Source organism: Heterodontus francisci, chromosome 10 (genome assembly GCF_036365525.1).
Source record: "Heterodontus francisci isolate sHetFra1 chromosome 10, sHetFra1.hap1, whole genome shotgun sequence".
Taxonomy (NCBI): Eukaryota; Metazoa; Chordata; class Chondrichthyes; order Heterodontiformes; family Heterodontidae; genus Heterodontus; species Heterodontus francisci.
In genome coordinates this window covers 28,267,413-28,285,727 of record NC_090380.1, presented here as the reverse complement: position 1 = coordinate 28,285,727, position 18,315 = coordinate 28,267,413, and the positions used below count along the sequence as shown (strand labels likewise).

General features: G+C 43.1%; 1 protein-coding gene across 1 annotated transcript in view; it reads right to left on the bottom strand.

The window, feature by feature from the left end:
* Window positions 1–349: 349 nt before the first annotated feature.
* LOC137374099 (protein FAM124A) overlaps window positions 350–18,315 on the bottom strand; it is a 46,502-nt gene continuing 28,536 nt past the window's right edge. The window contains exons 3-5 of the mRNA XM_068039856.1: window positions 12,621–13,357; window positions 3,567–4,443; window positions 350–663 (exon numbers count right to left, since the gene is read on the bottom strand). Coding sequence (XP_067895957.1) covers window positions 3,580–4,443; window positions 12,621–13,357 — 1,601 coding nt within the window. The 3' untranslated portion in view covers window positions 350–663; window positions 3,567–3,579. The remainder of the gene's footprint in view (window positions 664–3,566; window positions 4,444–12,620; window positions 13,358–18,315) is intronic.

The window sequence follows — 18,315 nt, the reverse complement described above, 5'->3', positions numbered from 1 at the left end:
ATACTGCGCTGCACAGCCTCTTCTGATTGGGAGCAACAAGACACATTTCCTCCATGATCTAAATGGCTGCTTTTATGTGGCCTGACCCCTGACCTCATGGCCATCAGCAGAGTCAGCAGTGAGTGGAATGTTTCCCCCAGCACTTACCCCAGGGTGTACCCACTCGCACAGTTAGGCCTGGGTCTGAACTGGCGGCGAGAGAACCATTCATTTACTATTGGCTACAGATTTTGAATGTAACAGTGCTCCATGCTGTTGATACAATGACCACAGTGAAATATTGACAACACACTCATATTCTTCACACTAATCTATTAATTGGAAAAGAAGTAACACAGACAGTGTACATTATATTTTATTCATTTTCCGGTTAAAGGCATCGCTGGCAAAGTCTTCATTTATTGCCCATCGCTAGTTGCCCTGAGAAGGTGGCATTGGACTTTCTTATCAAAGTGCTAAGTCCCTGTGGTGAAGGTGCTTCCACAGTGCTGTTATTCTTTGTAGCAATTTAATACAACTGAGTGATTTTCTAGCCATTTCAGAGGGCAGTCAAGAGTCTACAATGTTGGTGTAGAACTGAAATCACGAAGCAGCCAGACCAGGAAATGAAGGCAGGTTTCCTTCCCTAATCTTAAGGCATTTTTCTGTCTGTTACTTCCATACCTGCAAAAGTCACAAATTTATCACAAGCTCTTTTGAAAACTCTGAATTTATCAAACATTCCAACACACTGCAGGAGTAAATATGGTGACTGCTGAACAAAGCTTTAATATGCATTAGTTGGGGCCAATTATTCATATTTCTACAGCATCAGCTAGTTCCCATTAAAGACATGATTTCTACTTCAGCAAAAAGTAAGTACTTTAATTGTAGAAGGTGCTCATCAGCCAAACTTCCTTTGTTTGCCTACCAGGTTACGACACATTAGGGCTAACTGACCAATCCCACGGCCCCAGTGGGAGTTTTGGTTGGAGAACATGCCTCCCCTTCCCCGAGTGAAGCTCCTATTAGGTGCATAGAATCTGTTCATTCCACAGTCTTTGTGTGCTGTCATGATGATGAGAATAACGTGGCTTTCTTTTGTTGACTATTTGCTATCCTTACAAAAAAAAACTACTCCAAACTCCAAAAAGGGATGAGTTACATGGAGAGACCAGAGAAGTTGGGATTGTTCTCCTTAGAGCAGAGAAGGTTCAGAGGGCATTTAATAGAGGTCTTATGAGGGGTTTTGATACAGTAAATAAGGAGGAATTGATTTTACTGGTGGGAGGGTTGGTAACAAAAGGATACAGATTTAAGATAATTAGCAAGAGGAGCAGAGGGAAGAGGAGGAGAATTTTTTTCTTTAAAAGCAGTCAGTTATGATGAGCTGGAATGCACTGCCTGAAAGGGGGGTGGAAGCAGATTCAGTTGTTGAAAAGGGGAGTGGGACTAATTGAATGGCTCTTTCAAAGAGTGTGCATAGGCATGATGGGTTAAATGGCCTCCTTCTATAAAACACCTTTTCAGGAAGGCAGTGCACCTTTAATCTAACCTGTGACCCAGTCCAAGCCATGGATGGAATAATATTAGAAGTTATTGCTCCAGAATCTTTTGTGGCAGGAGTTTAGCAGTGAGACTGGTGAAGTGCAGAACTAACACCATTTACCAGCCTAACTATGTCAATTCCAAAACTTTGGCAAAGAAGGGAAATAAGAACATCATGGATATTGCAGGAACAACTATTCTGCATGGCAGAAAACTGCTGGGCACCTCACCAAGGCGAGCAACACATGAATTATTTTACCCGTTAAATATAAGATGTTGCATCATCATTGCCTTTAAATGGTGTAAATTCGCAAGCACCGCATTGAAATAAATCCAGTAACGTGCATCATATTCTGCTTAAACCCAGGGCCTTGTTGCTCCAAAATAGAAACATAGCAGATAAAATGGTTCATTTTCCTAAAGAGAAATGCTAAATGGATCAATGTACCAGTGGCACCGGTTCCCATAGAGATGCACTGGTGATTTTCTTTGGCAGGAGAGTAGAGCATTTGGGCAACAATCTACACTTCTAGTTGCAAATTGTTTCTGCACTTGGGTTATGAAAACAAGGTGGGTAGATGGAGTTAAGGTACAGATCAGCCATGAATGGCTCAAACTGCTGAACGGCCTGCTCTTCTCCCTATATTTCACTGTAGCTGTAGATGAGGTAATTACTTTCATGGCTATGAAATATGGCAGTGGAGGACAGAATGGAGAATATAAGGGCCAATTTTACTGATGGGGAGTCAGGCAAACATTCCAGAAAGGTGCTGTTCAATCTCCCGATATGAGTGGCTAGTGGCCAAGGCTCCCAGCACATATCAAAGGTCAGAGTTCCACTTCTGGTCATGTGCTGTTGCTGTCTTCAGCATGTTTCCAGTTATTAATATTCATCTATTTGTTTAATGACTTATAATAGCATGTTGTATCAATAGACTCCATTTTTAATTTATACAATAAATAATTCTGGAAGGCTTCACACTCTACACGGACCACCGACAAAAGACTAAATAGGCAATAGTGCTATCTACTAGTACATTAGAGTTAACAGTCCATAAGGTGATGCTTTAATTCAGATTAAGATTTTGGAATTTACTTAGTCAATTAATGATTATTAAATTTATAAAATTACAAGTGAGCTGAGTCTAAATGGATAACAAAATGGGATTCCCCACATGACTTTATTTGCTCTCAGGCTAAAGGATATGCAGGCAAATCCGGCTTTTATTGCCCATCCCTAGTTGGTGGTAATGGACCTCCTTCTTGGACCACTGCAGTCTGTGTGTTGCAGGTGCTCCCACAATGCTGTTAGGTAGGGAATTCCAGGATATTGACCCAGCAGTGGTGAAGGAACAGTGATTCGAAAGTCTTGTCCTGATTGGAAGCAATGTAATCAGTTACACAGTACTTGGCAGAATCAGCCTTTAGGAGGAATTTTGATTTTCCGATTGGCATTATTTTAACACTGGTATTAAACCAAAATGGATTAAGGTAACACTGATTGGAAAATCTAGGCTCCAGGGTTTCTGTGATCAATAAAGTAGTACAAGTGTTTCAGCAGCTGCTTATCAGAAACAAGTTGAAGAAACTTCTTTTGTGAAGAATGTTTGAATAAAGGGGCCACAACTCAGATCATCAGGAATTTAAGTCTTGGGAGCCAGAAATTCCTAGTGGTAAACAAACTGCTCACCCAGCAGTGTTAGCTGTTGTGATCACCTCAGTATTTCACCACTGAAGTCTTTAATACATTCTGGATTTCCCGACACAAAGGCTGTGGTGTTTCAAAAAACCATTAAAAAAGTGAAACATCTGAAGGGATTGTTTTTTAGCCTGCCGTCATTGATGATTCTTCTGAACAGCTGCGTTGCCATTGGTAATGCTGAAGCTTACCTTGACCCCAGCAGCTAGGTGACTTGGGTCACCGTTAACAACACTCTTCCTGTCTCCAGTCTATTAACCAGCAGCTTAAAAATGTATTGGCTGCTCTGTTTGCGTATCATTGTTCCACATACTTAGGGACAACAGGAAGCAAATCTTACCCCACTAAATAAGTCAGATGTAAAATTCCTGCTCCCCCTCTTGAAGAGGAGTGGGTTGTTGGCTTTCAGGGCAGTTTTCATTTCCTGTTGCATAGGTTGTCTCCCAAGAAAAGGATTGTTTTGCTCTGGAGCAGAGCCAAGACGATGCAGTGAAGGCATGAGGAGATGGTGTGCGCGAGGTTAAACAGCAGGAAGAGAATTCCGGGAACTGAGGAAATGAACTGGAGGAGAGCTTGCAGAAGGAAGGAAGTGAATCTTGCGTTGATGATAAAGGTCTAAAGAGACCTGGCTTTGGTCTGGTGCTGCATTTCCCCAGTGAAGGAAGAGCGGCGTCTAAATCTGTGCCAAAGCCATTCAGTGTCGAGTGAGTGGACAGGAGGGACAGGTCGGAGCAGGACGTGGTCAGCCCAGTATCGACATCGGTCTCTGCTGCATCCTCTAGGCCATGGGTGGTGATTCCGGAGCTGAGACCAAGTGCTGGGACTTTGGTTTGCTGGCCTCTATTGCACGGTGAAAGGGTCAAGTCACTCAGCGGTGATGAAGATGATGAAGAGGATGCTGAACCACTGAAGGTCGGCAGACAGAACAAAGACTTACTGCGCTGGGTGACCCGTGAAATCCCAGAGACACTACTGACCATCCTGCTAGAATCTGCTTGACAACCAATCCACATGTCTTCCTGGGAACTCCCTCGGATTCGGCTGAACTCACTCGTGTGTTGCGGTTTGTGGTTAATCTGCCGCCTGCGACGGTATCTGTCTGGCGCACAGCTGAGACTTTGGGGGAACAAGCTGCGTGAAGGAATGAAACAGCTGCTCCTTGCTGTGAACTGAGGAACTACACTCCTCCTCCAGGAGCTTCTGGACAAACTTCGTACCTGTAAAAATAAAATTTAAAACAACCTTTTTTGGACGCACTTACTGCATGTGAAGTATCCTGAATGATTTGTTTGTTAAATTACACCACTGTGGTGTCAAACTATGGGCTCATTTTCACTGTCCTTCCTGTCAATAGGCAGTAATGGCCTCAAAATGGGGTCAGTAGCTTTACTGCCACGTTGCTGCTGGCAATGTGGCCAGCACCATTTTGAAAGGGGCCTTCTGCTGGGTGTCCAAAGCACCTGCCTGTTTGAGGCAATAGGTGCCTTTTAGTTTGGAAATCAGGGTCCTGTGACGTGAATAGGATGCCGACTGCCATTTTAGGTCAGAGTCTGCAAAGGGCACAATCCAACCAGATCCACGAGCGACAGATTCGAAAAGGCTTGGCCAATGGTAAGTGTCAAATCATTTTTCTGTGCCTTGGAGAGGAATTGTACCTCCAGGATCACAAAAATATTCTGTGCCCTTGCTGCCCTGGGACCCCACTCCTCCCATGGCAATGAACTTTGGAGCAACCTCATTTGCAGAATGGGTTTCAATTTCGCGTTGGAGGGAATGCAACTGAAGCATCATGCCCTTGTCTTTGTTAGATGCTGACTGACCTGCTGTGTATTTTCAGCATTTTCACATTTTATTTTTGATCATTCCACCTCAGGAGGGACATTGGGACTCCAGTGAAGGGCAGCAAGGCATCACTGAGCTATTACAATAGATCTGATGCCTTGGGTTTGTATTTGCAGCAGAGATGGGAAATGAAAACTGGGCAGTTTCTATTTCAGGCTATCTGCTCTGCCAGTTTTTTGACCCAATGGTGAAGGTAAGATGTACCCTCTCGGGCTCTGATAGGTGATCTGATCCAGGTATTCAAAATTACCAAAGACATGGGCACCATACATTGTGCTTGAGGTGATAGAGTTGGGTAAAACTAGGGCCATCCATAAAGCGCGAGTGAGGTTAGATATCTGGAGGTTTCTCTTTGCCCAGTGGCTCTTTACTCCATTGAGGGGGATTCTGGAAGCAGTAGTGGAGTCTGATTCTTTGTAATCCTTCAAAAAGGTGATAGGAGCATTAATAGGTCGTTCAGCCCCTCAAGCCTGTTCCTCCATTCAGTTAGATCATGGCTGATCTATACATTAACTCCCTGCCTTGGTTCCGTATCCCTCAATTCCCTTGCCTAATCTATTAATCTCAGTTTTGAAATCTTCAGTTGATCTCCAGCCTCAACAGCTTTTTCAGGGAGAGATTTCCATCACCCTTTTTGTGAAGAAGTCAGAGAGTCATTGACAGCAGAGGAGGTCGTCATTTGGCCCATTGAGTCCATGCCAGCTCTCCGCGGAGCAATCCAGTCAACCACTCTCCTGATCCCCAGACCCTTTCAAGTTTATTTCCTTCACGTGTCCATCTAATTTCCTTTTGAAATCATTGTTTCTGCTGACACCACCCTTGTGGGCAGCGAGTTCCAGATCATTACCACCCGCTGCGTAAAAAAGTGCTTCCTCACATTCCTCCTGCATCTCTTGCCCAAAATCTTCAATCTGTGTCCCATAGTCCTTGTACCATCAGTTAATGGGAACAGTTTTACTTTGTCTAATTTATCTAAGCCTGTTATAATCTTGTACACCTCTATTAAATCTTCCCTCAATCTCCATTGCTCCAGGGAGAACCACCCCAGCTTTTCCAACCTAACCTTGTAACTAAAATCCTTCATCCCTGGAACCATTCTGGTTAATCTCTTCTGCACCCTGTCAAGAACTCTCATATCCTTCCTAAAGTGTGGTGACCAGAACTGGATGCAATACTCTAGTTGGGGCCAAATCAGCGCTTTATAAAGGGTAAAGAGTGCTACCTGACATCACCCCTGAATGGCCTAGCTCTAATTTTAAGCTTATACGCCCTTGTTCTGGACTCCAGAGGAAATAGTTTCTCTCTATCTACCCTATTAAGCACCTCAATTAGATAACCTCTTAATCTTCTATATTCAAGGGAACACCAATCTAGTTCATGTAATCCTCATAAATTAACCTTTTGAGCCTCAGTAGCATTCTGGTAAATCTGTGCTGCACCCACTCCAAGGCCAGTATATCCTTCCTGAGGTGCAGTGCCCAGAACTGAACACTGTATTGCAAATGGGATCTAACCAGAGCTCTGTACAGCTGTAACATAACTTCCACCCCGTTATATTTCAACCCCCTTTAGATAAAGGCCAACATTCCATTAGTCTTTTTCATTATTTTTTGTACCTGTCCCAGTAGATGGAAGGCAAGAGGAAATGATTCTGGACAATAATGCATGGATTAGGGAGCCTCTCGGACTTGACAGATGGCCCAGGTGGGGTTGCAGAAAATACTTTGACAGATGTCTTTTTTTTTGCCTTTCCTGGGACTAGGATATTTGGGAATGATTGGTCGGTTGGTGCGTGGGCAAGGAATCAGCAGAAGGAAGGCCTTTTCACATCCTGAATATTTAAACATAGAATATTAAGGGTTGTTTTTGGTGTGATTCCTGTTATAACAAGAAGCTGGCCAGCTTGATATCCCACCACCTGGTTGAGATTGGGCCATCCCATTGTGAAGGGTGCAAATCCATCTCTTACCAGGCTGTCGTACAATATATTAGTATGAGATTATTCCACTTACCCCTTTGTCCGTTTCATCATTTTTCAATAGTGCATACATGGAAGTAGATTTTATCACCATTGTCATAGTAAAAGATTGCCTTGGTTTGCCAGAAGGCTATTACAGAGGGTGAGTTAGTATTAAACATGCAGCCTTAGTTCAGTAGTAGCACTCCGACCTGTAAGAGGTCATGGGTTCAAGTCCCACCCCAGAGACCAGAGCACAAAATCTTAGCTGACACTCCTGGTGAGTACTGAGGGAGTGATGCACTATCAGAGGTGCCTTTTTCAGATGAAAGTGAAACTGAAATCCTGTCTGTCCTCGCAGGTGGAGATATAAGATCCCATGACATTATTCAAAGAAGAGCAGGGGAGTTCTCCTCAGCGTCAACATCACTGAAAAACAGATGATCTGGTCATTTATCTCACTTCTGTTTATGGGAGCTTGCTGTGCACAAATTGGCTGCCGCACTTTCTACATTACAACAATGATTGTACTTCATCGGCTGTGAAGTGTGATTGGACGTCCTCAGGTGGTGAAAGACGCTGTATAAATGCAAATTCTTTTCCTTCACTAATGTAACCTGTATTGGCTTCAATTTGCTTTGAATCAATGTTAAAGTTTCTCTTTTGCGACTAATTAATAACAAATATTACTCAAGCAAAAACAATAACCACCCCAAAGTGTTACAGGTTTTGAAAACCGAGGTCCATTTTTCTTTTCTCAATGAGTATTTTCTTCCACTAGAGTTTTCCTGCGTTACACACCTAACCCAACTGAATGGATGGATTAGATCTGCTCTGACTTGTTCTGTGAGCTGGGGCTCATTTTTCCTACACTTTCCAGTCCATTGTGATTGCCACTTTACAACAGATATTGAGATCATGCCTTTCGTTTGAGCGCTGATTTACCCTGAATTCTGCAGTTGTCCTTATTACTCCCATAATACCTTGTGGCAAGTGAGTGGATTAAGAAAATGGTTCCCATTTAGAGTCAGAGTCATACAGCACAGAAACAGGCCCTTCGGCCCATCGTGTCCATGCTGGCCATCAAGCACCTATCTGTTCTAATTCCATTTTCCAGCACTTGGCCCGTAGCCTTGTATGCTATGGCGTTTCAAGTGCTCATCTAAATACTTCTTAAATGTTGTGAGGGTTCCTGCCTCTACCACCCCTTCAGGTAGTGTGTTCCAGATTCCAACCACAATTTAGGTGAAAACATTTTTTCCTCAAATCCCCTCTAAACCTCCTGCCCAAGTTTTTCCCTATCTACTCTATCAATGCCCCTCATAATTTTGTATACCTCAATTAGGTTCCCCCTCAGTCTTCTCTGCTCTAAGCAAAACAACCCTAGCCTATCCAGTCTTTCTTCACAGCTGAAATGCTCCAGCCCAGGCAAAATCCTGATGAATCTCCTCTGCACCCTCTCCAATGCAATCACATCCTTCCTATAGTATGGTGACCAGAACTGTACACAGTACTCCAGCTGTGGCCTAACTAGCATTTTATACAGTTCCATCATAACCTCCCTGCTCTTATATTCTATGCCTCAGCTAATAAAGGCAAGTATCCTATATGTCTTTCTAACCACCTTATCTACCTGTGCTGCTGCCTTCAGTGATTTATGGACAAGGACACCAAGGTCCCTCTGACCCTCTGTACTTCCTAGGCTCCTACCATCCATTGTATATTCCCTTGCCTTGTTAGTCCTCCCAAAATGCATCACCTCACACTTCTCAGGATTAAATTCCATCTGCCACTGCTCTGCCTATCTGAACAGCCCATCTATATCGTCCTGTAATCTAAGGCTTTCCTCCTCACTATTTACGACACCACCAATTTTCATTTCATCTGCGAACTTACTGATCATACCTCCTATATTCACATCTAAATCATTAATGTACACTACAAACAGCAAGGGTCCCAGCACCCATCCCTGCAGTACACCACTGGTCACAGGCTTCCAATCGCAAAAACAACCCTCGACCATCACCCTCTGCCTCCTGCCACTAAGCCAATTTTGGATCCAGTTTGCCAAATTGCCCTGGATCCCATGGGCTCTTATCTTCTTGACCAATCTCCCATGCGGGACCTTATCAAAAAGCTTTACTGAAGTCCATGTACTCTACATCAACTGCTTTACCCTCATCTACACACCTAGTCACCTCCTCAAAAAATTCAATCAAATTTAGTAATCATTCAAAACCTCATCTACGTCCTCCGTCTCCACACACAGATTGCCACTTTATTCCCTAATGGGCCCTACTCTTTCCCTGGTTATCCTCTTGCCCTTAATATACTTATAAAACTCCTTGGGATTTTCCTTTATCTTGCCTGCCAGTGTTTTTTTATGCCCCCTCTTCGCTCTCCTATTACTTTTTTAAGTCCCCCCCCCCGCCACACTTTCTAGTGCCTCCGCTGTTTTCAGCCTTCTGAATCTGCCATAAGCCTTCTTTTTTTTCCTTATCCAATCCTCTATATCCCTCAACATCCTGGACTTGTTAGTCCTACCCTTCTCCTTTACGGGAACATGTTGTCCCTGAACTCTCACTATTTCCTTTTTGAATGACTCCCATTGGTCGGATGTAGACTTTCCTACAAGTAGCTGCTCCCAATCTACTTTGGCCAGATTCTGTTTTATCAAATTGAAATCGGCCTTCCCCCAATTCAGTACCTTTATTTCCGGTCCATCTTTGTCCTTTTCCATAACTACCTTAAATCTTAAAGTTATGGTCACTATCCCCAAAATGCTCCCACACTTTTACCATTTGTCCATCTTCATTCCCTAAGATTAGGTTCAGTACTGCCCCTTCTCTTGTAGGGCTTTCTACTTACTGGCTCAAAAAGCTCTTCTGGATGCACTTTAAGAATTCTGCCCCGTTTAAGCCTTTTGCACTGAGACTATCCCTGTTGATATTGGGGAAGTTGAAATCCCCTATTATTACCCTATTATTTTTACACCTCTGAGATTTGCCTACATATCTGCTCCTTTATCTCTCCCTAACTGTTTGGAGGCCTATGGTACACTCCCAGCAAAGTGACTGCCCCCTTTTTGTTTTTAAGTTCTACTCATATGACCTCATTTGAGGAACCTTCTAAGATATCATCCCTCCTTACTGCAGTAATTAACTCTTGATCAATAGTGCAATGCCACCTCCTCTTTTACACCCCCCATGTCATGCCTGAAGATTCTATACCCTGGAATATTGAGCTGCCAGTCCTGCCCCTCCCTCAACCATGTCTCTGTGATAGCAATAATACCATATTCCCATGTGTTAATCAACACCCTCAATTCATCTGCCTTACTTGTAAGACTTTTTGCGTTAAAATAGTTGCAATCTAGCCTTGCATTATTCGCTTTGAAAATTGGGACTTTGTTTAGCTTCATTGTGGAAGGCTGTCAGTGCTAAGTGTGCGCTAAGTGATGTATAAATTGGCTCCCTTGTAGAGCCAAAGCCTTTAAAGCCTATTACCTCACTCAGGGTTACCTAGCACTGCCTGGTATCTCCCGCTCATGTGTGTGCCAGAGAGAAAGTGCTCTAAATCCATGTGAAACGGGTACTGACTGAAACAACAAAGACCATTTGTCTACTTGGCCACGCAATCATTCGGTCAACACTGAGCGACATCAGAGAGACTTAGTAATGATTTAAAGCTGTTATCAAAAGGCCATGCCCACACCGTACTGGGTCACTGAAGTATTTCTGCTTCGCTTTTATTAAACATCGTTGATGTTAGTAGAACGTTCAAAAAATAAAAGGAATACCAAGTTTTTACTCAATCATGGTCTATTTTGACCTTTGGGGAGACCAGCCAGGGGCTAACACAAATCAGCTGCCCCTTGTTTGGCAGCGGAGGCCCCCTTGCCATTTTGAGGTCCTGGCCCTCACTTAAATCTGCAGAGTGGCAAACAGACATGTAACACCTTGAAGTGTGACACTGTTGTGTTGTGACCCTTCTGCAGTGCAGATATTTTCATATGTGATGCTATATAGGTGTCATGCATAGAAAGAGCCGTGATGAAATAAATAATGAAATGGAAGAATTATGAATTTAAAATGTCAACTGTTAAACAAAAGCACAAGAACATGGACACTTGTACCATAGTCAAAATGGAGTAGCGGTCAGGTGACCCCTCCTGTACTGGAAATACTGGAAATCAACAAACCTGTCTGCAAAGATGGAACTCATTAACCTCATCGGAAATAACTCTGGGAGAACTCCTTTGAAATTGAAAAGAGCACTACTGCATATTAATGACTCTTATCGACGTGAATGAACTAACAAAGGATTCTGGAGACAGACTGACTCACAGCCCAAACTAAAATGATTGAGTGAAATAGCACCATGTTAACAGAACGGTCCCCATTCAGACATCATCATAGCCATGTTTATCATATTCTGGTCCACTGTATGGTCACACAAGGGGAGAGGACCAGATGTCTCCTAACATAGGAGGGCGGCACAGTGGCGCAGTGGTTAGCACCGCAGCCTCACAGCTCCAGGGACCCGGGTTCGATTCCGGGTACTGCCTGTGTGGAGTTTGCAAGTTCTCCCTGTGTCTGCGTGGGTTTTCTCCGGGTGCTCCGGTTTCCTCCCACAAGCCAAAAGACTTGCAGGTTGATAGGTAAATTGGCCATTATAAATTGTCACTAGTATAGGTAGGTGGTAGGGAAATATAGGGACAGGTGGGGATGTTTGTTGGGAATATGGGATTAGTGTAGGATTAGTATAAAATGGGTGGTTGATGGTCGGCACAGACTCGGTGGGCCGAAGGGCCTGTTTCAGTGCTGTATCTCTAATCTAATCTAATCTAAAAATCTAATCATATCAACTATTTTTATGTTACCTATTGTAAACATGCCTTTCCACAATGTTTTGTTCCGTGACATCCTTGTCATTTAATCTCTCCTGCCCTCCATCCTTTCACATTTTGTTCTCCCCCCACCCCTTGCTTTAAGCCTATTACTTTTCTAACCTTTGCCAGTTCTGATGAAAGGGCACCGACCTGAAACATTAACTCTGTTTCTCTCTCCACAGATGCTGCCTGACCTGCAGTGTACTTTCTGTTTTTATTTCCACAGTGGTATCCATGCAGATTGGACATGGAGAGAAGTCGGTAGTATTTAATATTGTCTAGTAAAACGTAGGGGCCCCCAAACTGAACCTTTGCATGGGGCTACTGCACCGACACAGGCCACACTCGATGCTAAAGCCGTGAAGACAGCTTTGCAGCCACTGCATGGGCATGTGTTTCAGTGTTGCCAACTGCACTCTAGAGTATGAACTAGCCTGCTGAGCTGGTGATAGATCTTCCCTTGGGCGGTTAGCTCCTGTGGCTGCATGCAGAGTATCGAACGCAGCCATTTTGAGGAGCCAGTAGCTCCTCCTGTTAGTGAGACAGATCCAAAATGGTGGGTCTCCATTGGAGCTGGATATTTCACTCTTCCTTGAGCTAGCTATTTTACAATTGTGTGTTTTATTTACATAGACATGGCGGCGATACTTTAATCAAAGCATGTTCCTGTGATTCCTTCCCCTCAGCAGCAGGGGTGGTATTACCTGCAAAAGGAGCTTGTTTCCATCGTAGTCCTCCGTTTGCCACCTTATGTCACTGATTGGGCTGCAGGGATTGGGCAGGAGCGGGACGAGGTGTCCAATGTTGTAAACTCTGAACTCGAGCAGGGCCGATTCGGTGGAAGTGGGGCGCTGACCCTTTGGGAGCCTCTTCAGCGAGAGCTGAATATCAACCTGCACATTGGAATAAACTGTGAAGAACACAAAGTCCGGCTTCCGTTTAGATGCTTCTCTTCTCAGGATCAGCTGGTACATCCTGACCATGTCAATGAAGTTGTCAAAGCTACAGTAAATGGTGAACCGGATGATTTCTTTCCCATAGTGCACCTGCCTGACAGCCCAGAGGGCTGTGTGATTGGCCAGAGTGAAGAAGTCCTGGTTCCTGGGCATGTAAGGAAGAATCCTGCCCTTGACACACTCGGTGTGGTGATATTGCCACGGGGGATGGAGGAAGTGCTCATGGAGCTGCGAAATACGTTGCCCGCACTCTTCGTGGACGAAGACAATCACGGCCAGTGCCACATGGACAGCGATGCCGCCACTGCCAGTCCTCAGCGGCTGGGAGGAGCCGCGCTCGGAGGCAATGAAGAGCCGCAGGTTGGGGTTAATCCATGTTATGAGTCTGTCGACAGCACTCTGCAGGGCTTCTGAGTTTCCTGGGTTGGTGATGATGTGCATGGTGATCAGGAAGGGATCAGGCACATCCTCCAAGGACAGCTCGCCTGTACATGGAGAAAGTGAGAGAGAAGAGAAAGACATTTGGGTTATTGTCACCACAAAATCTTATAGCACAGGAGGAGATCATTCGGCCCATTGTGCTCCTGCTGGTTGTTTGAAAGAGCTATCCAATTAGTTCTAATCTCCTGTTCTTTCCCGATAGCCCTGAATATTTTTCCTTTTCAGGTATATATCCAGTTCCCTTTTGAAAGTTACTATTGAATCTGCTTTCACCACTCTTTCAGGCTGTGCATTCCAGACCACAACAACATAAAGATAATTCCCTTCATCTCCCCTCTGGTTCCTTTGCCAATTATCTTAAATCAGTCTGCTATGGTTTATGTGCCCAAGTCTCTGGGGCAATTGGATAAGCAATCATTTTCACTAGCTGGATTGAAACAATAAATGTGCCTGAGTGAGAGCATTGAGAAGCAAGATCAGAAGAATGGCATACAAGTTGTGAAAATCCAGTCACACCAGGTGAAATCCAGTGCCAACAGTCATAAAAGTTCATAAATGAGAAAGATCTGAGGATTAATTCACTTGTGTTTTTGCCATTTTTGAGATAACAAACTTTCTCGCAAGATTGGCATAAATTCTATATCCCATCATTTCTGATTCGGTATCTATACTATTGTAATGGAAGTCCCACATGCCAAATGGAAAATATTAATTTTGTAATATGGAACTTTGCCTGAGACTTTTTACTGGACATTATTACAAATAACTTTTAAAAAGCAGAACATGGCAGCTAAAGATGGCCATGCAAAATTTGCATATGAGAAGCCACAGGCCAACTGGGAGACAGAGGTGATTACCCAATCTAGCCAGAACCCTGGGGGTGCTCTCTGATTCAATTACCTGGAATGATTTAGTCAATGTTGATCGTCGAAAGCCATCGACACCCATTGACTTTGAAAGAGCCAAACCCTGCTCTACCAAGTATGTCTGAACAGCCTTGAATTTCAAAGATCATTCCAGAACCTTCTGTTTCAAACAAACATGACATGACCACCTGTGTAACTCAGAGTTTATGAATTATGCCTCAAAAAGCAGACAGTAACTGAATTCCAAGGAAGAAAGATCTCTCCTCTCTCGCCAAGTTCCAGGAAAGCCTCGGCTGCAGCTAGACCTCAAATCTACAGATCCTCACAGTCAGCAACAAGGACGGATAAAGCCTCTTTTTGGACTGCCGGAACTAGAAAAGCAAGCCCAAATTGTGTACATGGCCCAGCGAGGACTTCAAGACTTCAATTTCCCTTAAGGACACTGGGACTACACTTCTGTATTTAAATTCCATTTTTATTAAGGAGTCTACTCCAACCTCCCAACTCTGTTTTTCCGCTCTGTATTTGTGTGCGTGTGTGTATATATGTGTCTCATACGAATGTGAGCATGGATGTGTCACATATTTTAGTAATTTTAACTGCTTTAGAGTGATGAGGTTAATAAACTTACATCTTTCTTGCTTAAACTCAAGAAAAACTGTCTGGTTGGTTCATTTGCAAGAATATATTAGAGTATCAGGAGCAAGTGCTCACTGAGTGGGTAAGTTCAATCGCTGTGTTAAAAGGATAAATCCTGTTGCGGTCAAACCAGAGAAGGGGCGAAAGGGGAGCCCGAGACCCCTTTCTTACCTGGATGTAACACTAATTACAAGTTTCTCAATAAGAATATAGAGGTGATTCAGCATATCAATACATAAATGTTACAACACGTAAACAGGCTGTTCCCTCCCCTAGTCTATGTTCACCCTTCACGCTAGCAAACAGTCCCAGCCCTATTCCATTCACTTTATGTCCTTCTCCTTCACATATTTAATCGAATCTTGAACATTGACATAGTTCCTGCCTCAGCCACTAACTCTTGAAGTGAATTCCACAGCCTCACAACGCTGTATAAAGAAGCTTCTCCTGCACTCTGTTCTTAATCTCTTACATTTAATCTTGTACCCATGTCCTTCATTCTTGAACCCTCAACTACTGGAAACACTCTACTTCTATTTACCCTGCCCCATCCTTTCATAATTTTAAACACTTCCAACATATTGCCCCATAATCTACATTCTTTCTTTCTTTTTCTTTCATGTCGCGTTTGCAGACGTCTTTATAACGGAGACATGGACGGCCGGTGGGTCTGAATTGTTCCAATGAAAAAGGCCTCAATTTTTCTTCATATTTGTATTTGACTCAACAGAAGAGTGGGCAAAAGATCTGGGATTATAGCCTTTAACCCAATAGCTGATGGTACTCTGGGCTAGGATTGTTGAATATGCCCTTATAATTCTGTTGTAGGGTTACAAAAAGATTACATTTGTCGTACCCATTGCAGTAGTATTCTGTAGCTGGTACATGCTATTGGATAGTTGGACAGTTTAGTAGGCAAAGTATTAGTCTAGATTTTCCAGTAGATGTTATCTTAGCTTTCATTGTAACCCATTTAAACTAACTAGGCAGTACAATATTAGAAAATTATGCTATTGAATCCTGAAGTCAGGCTGGACTTTTCCACCCATTCATAGTCAATGGGGAGAAATCTAGTCAGAAGATCATTGATTCAACTCCCATTCTTGGGACTTGAGCACAAATTCTGGGGTGACAGTTCAGTGTAGTACTGAGGGAGTGCTGCACTGTCAGAGATGCCATCTTCCATATAAAACATTGAAACAAGGCCCTGTCTGCCTTCTCAGGTGGATGTAAAAGATTCCATGATAATATTCGAAGAAAAGCAGGGGAATTATCCCCAGTGTCATGGCCAATAGTTATCCCTCAACTAACATCACTAAAACAGTATATATGGTATATGGTCATTTGTTTCATTGCTTTTTGTGGGAGCTTTCTGTGTGCAAACTGACTGTCATGTTGCCTACATTAAAACAGTGACTACATTTCAAAAGTACTTCATTGGCTATAAAGCAATAAATGCAAGTCTTTCTTTTTTATCAACTCCTGTAATCCTCCACTAAATTCCTGTCAAGACCCTCAGACACATCTCGGAGTAGACCTGGGTGGTGTTCTGGCGGAGTGGAATGTCCGCCTGTTATATATCCCATCTGATTTCCATCTTGTTGAAATCATTGATGATCAGACAGGTTCTATAGGGTGATCTGCAAGCACCAGTTTATCTGAAGGTGAAAACCTACTCTATGAAGAATCATAGAATGATATAGCACAAGAGGAGACCATTCAGTCCATCATGCTTGCAGTAGAATTATCCAATTAATCATACTCCCCTGCTCTTTCCCCATAGCCCTGTAAATATATACCTTCTAGTATTTATCCAATTTCCTTTTGAAAGTTACTATTGAATCTGCTACCACCATCCTTTCAGGCAGTGCATTCCAGATCACAACAATTCACTGTGTAAAAAATGTTTCATGTCGCCTCTGGTTCTTTTGCCAATCATATTAAATCTGTGTCCTCTGATTAGATGATCCTTCTGCCACAGGAAACAGTTTCTCCTTATTTACTCGATCAAAACCATCCATGATTTTGCACACCTCTATCAAACCTCCCTTTAACCTTTTCTAATCTAAGGAGAGCAACCCAAGCTTCTCCAGTCTCTCCATATAACTGAAGTCCCTCAATCCCCAGTACCATTCTAGTGAATCTCTTCTGCACCTCTCCAAGGTCTTGACATCCTTCCTAATGTGGGGTGTTCAGAATTGAACACAGTACTTCAGCTGCCAGTGTTTTATAAAGGTTTAGCATAACTTCCTTGATTTTGTGCTCTGTTCCTTTATTAATAAAGTCAAGGATCCCATTTTTAAGAAAAAACACAGGCTTCTCAACTTATCCTGTCACCATCAAAGATTTGTGTACATACACCCCCAGGTGTCTCTGTTCCGTCACCCCCTTTAAAATTGTACCATTTAGTTTATATTGCCTCTTCTCATCTTTCCTACCAAAATGCATCACTTCACATTGCTCTGCATTAAATTTCATGCATCTGCCCATTTCACCAGTCTGTGTCCTCCTGAAGTCTGTTGCTATCCTGCTCATTGTTTACCACATTTCTGAGTTTTGTATCATTTACAAACTTTGAAATTATACCCTGTAACCCCAAGTCCAGGTCATTAATATATATCAAAGAGAGCAAAGGTCCTAATACCGACCCCTGCGGAACACCAGTGTACACTTCCGTCCAGTCTGAAAAACAACCATTCACCGCTGCTCTCTGCTTTCTGTCCCTTAGCCAATTTTGTACCCATCTGCCACTGTCACTTTAATCCTACGGGCTTCATGTTTGCTAACAGGTCTATTATGTGGTACGTACGTTGTCAAATGCTTTTTGAAAGTGGACATACACAACATCAATTGCACTACCCTCAATAACTCTCGCTGTTACTTCATCAAAGAACTTAATCACTTAACCAAGTTAGTCAAACATTTGCCTTTAATAAATCCATGGTGACTTTCATTTACTAGCCCATATTTTTCCAAATGCCAATTAATTTTTTCTGGATTAGTGCCTCTAATTTCCCCACCACAGGCTGACTGTCTTTTAGTTGCCGGGTTTGTCCCTATAACATTTACAATCCTCTGGCACCACCCCCATATCCAAGGGGAATTGGAATATTGTGGCCAGAGCCTCTGCAATTTCCACCCTTAATTCCCTCAGTAACCATCTGGACTGAGTGACTTTTCTACTTTGAAGAGCAGCAGAGTTCCGCAATGTCCTGATGATCATTTATCCCTCAACCCAGGGGTTCACAATCATTTTTGCTTCTGAGGACACCCCCTCCCATGTTATAAAATTTCCACAGGCCCACTATAACACAAGTATTTTTTCCAGCACCAACAGTAATTTGCTTGCGTGTGTGCAGGATCTTAAAAGCACAATAACCTCTCCCCTCCCCAAGAAAGTTTATACAAAGGAAACTGTATGGATGGAAATCCTAAAAGCAACATCAATGTGTGGAGGGGGATAAAGTTATAAAATGATGAGACTAAGAGGACTGTGA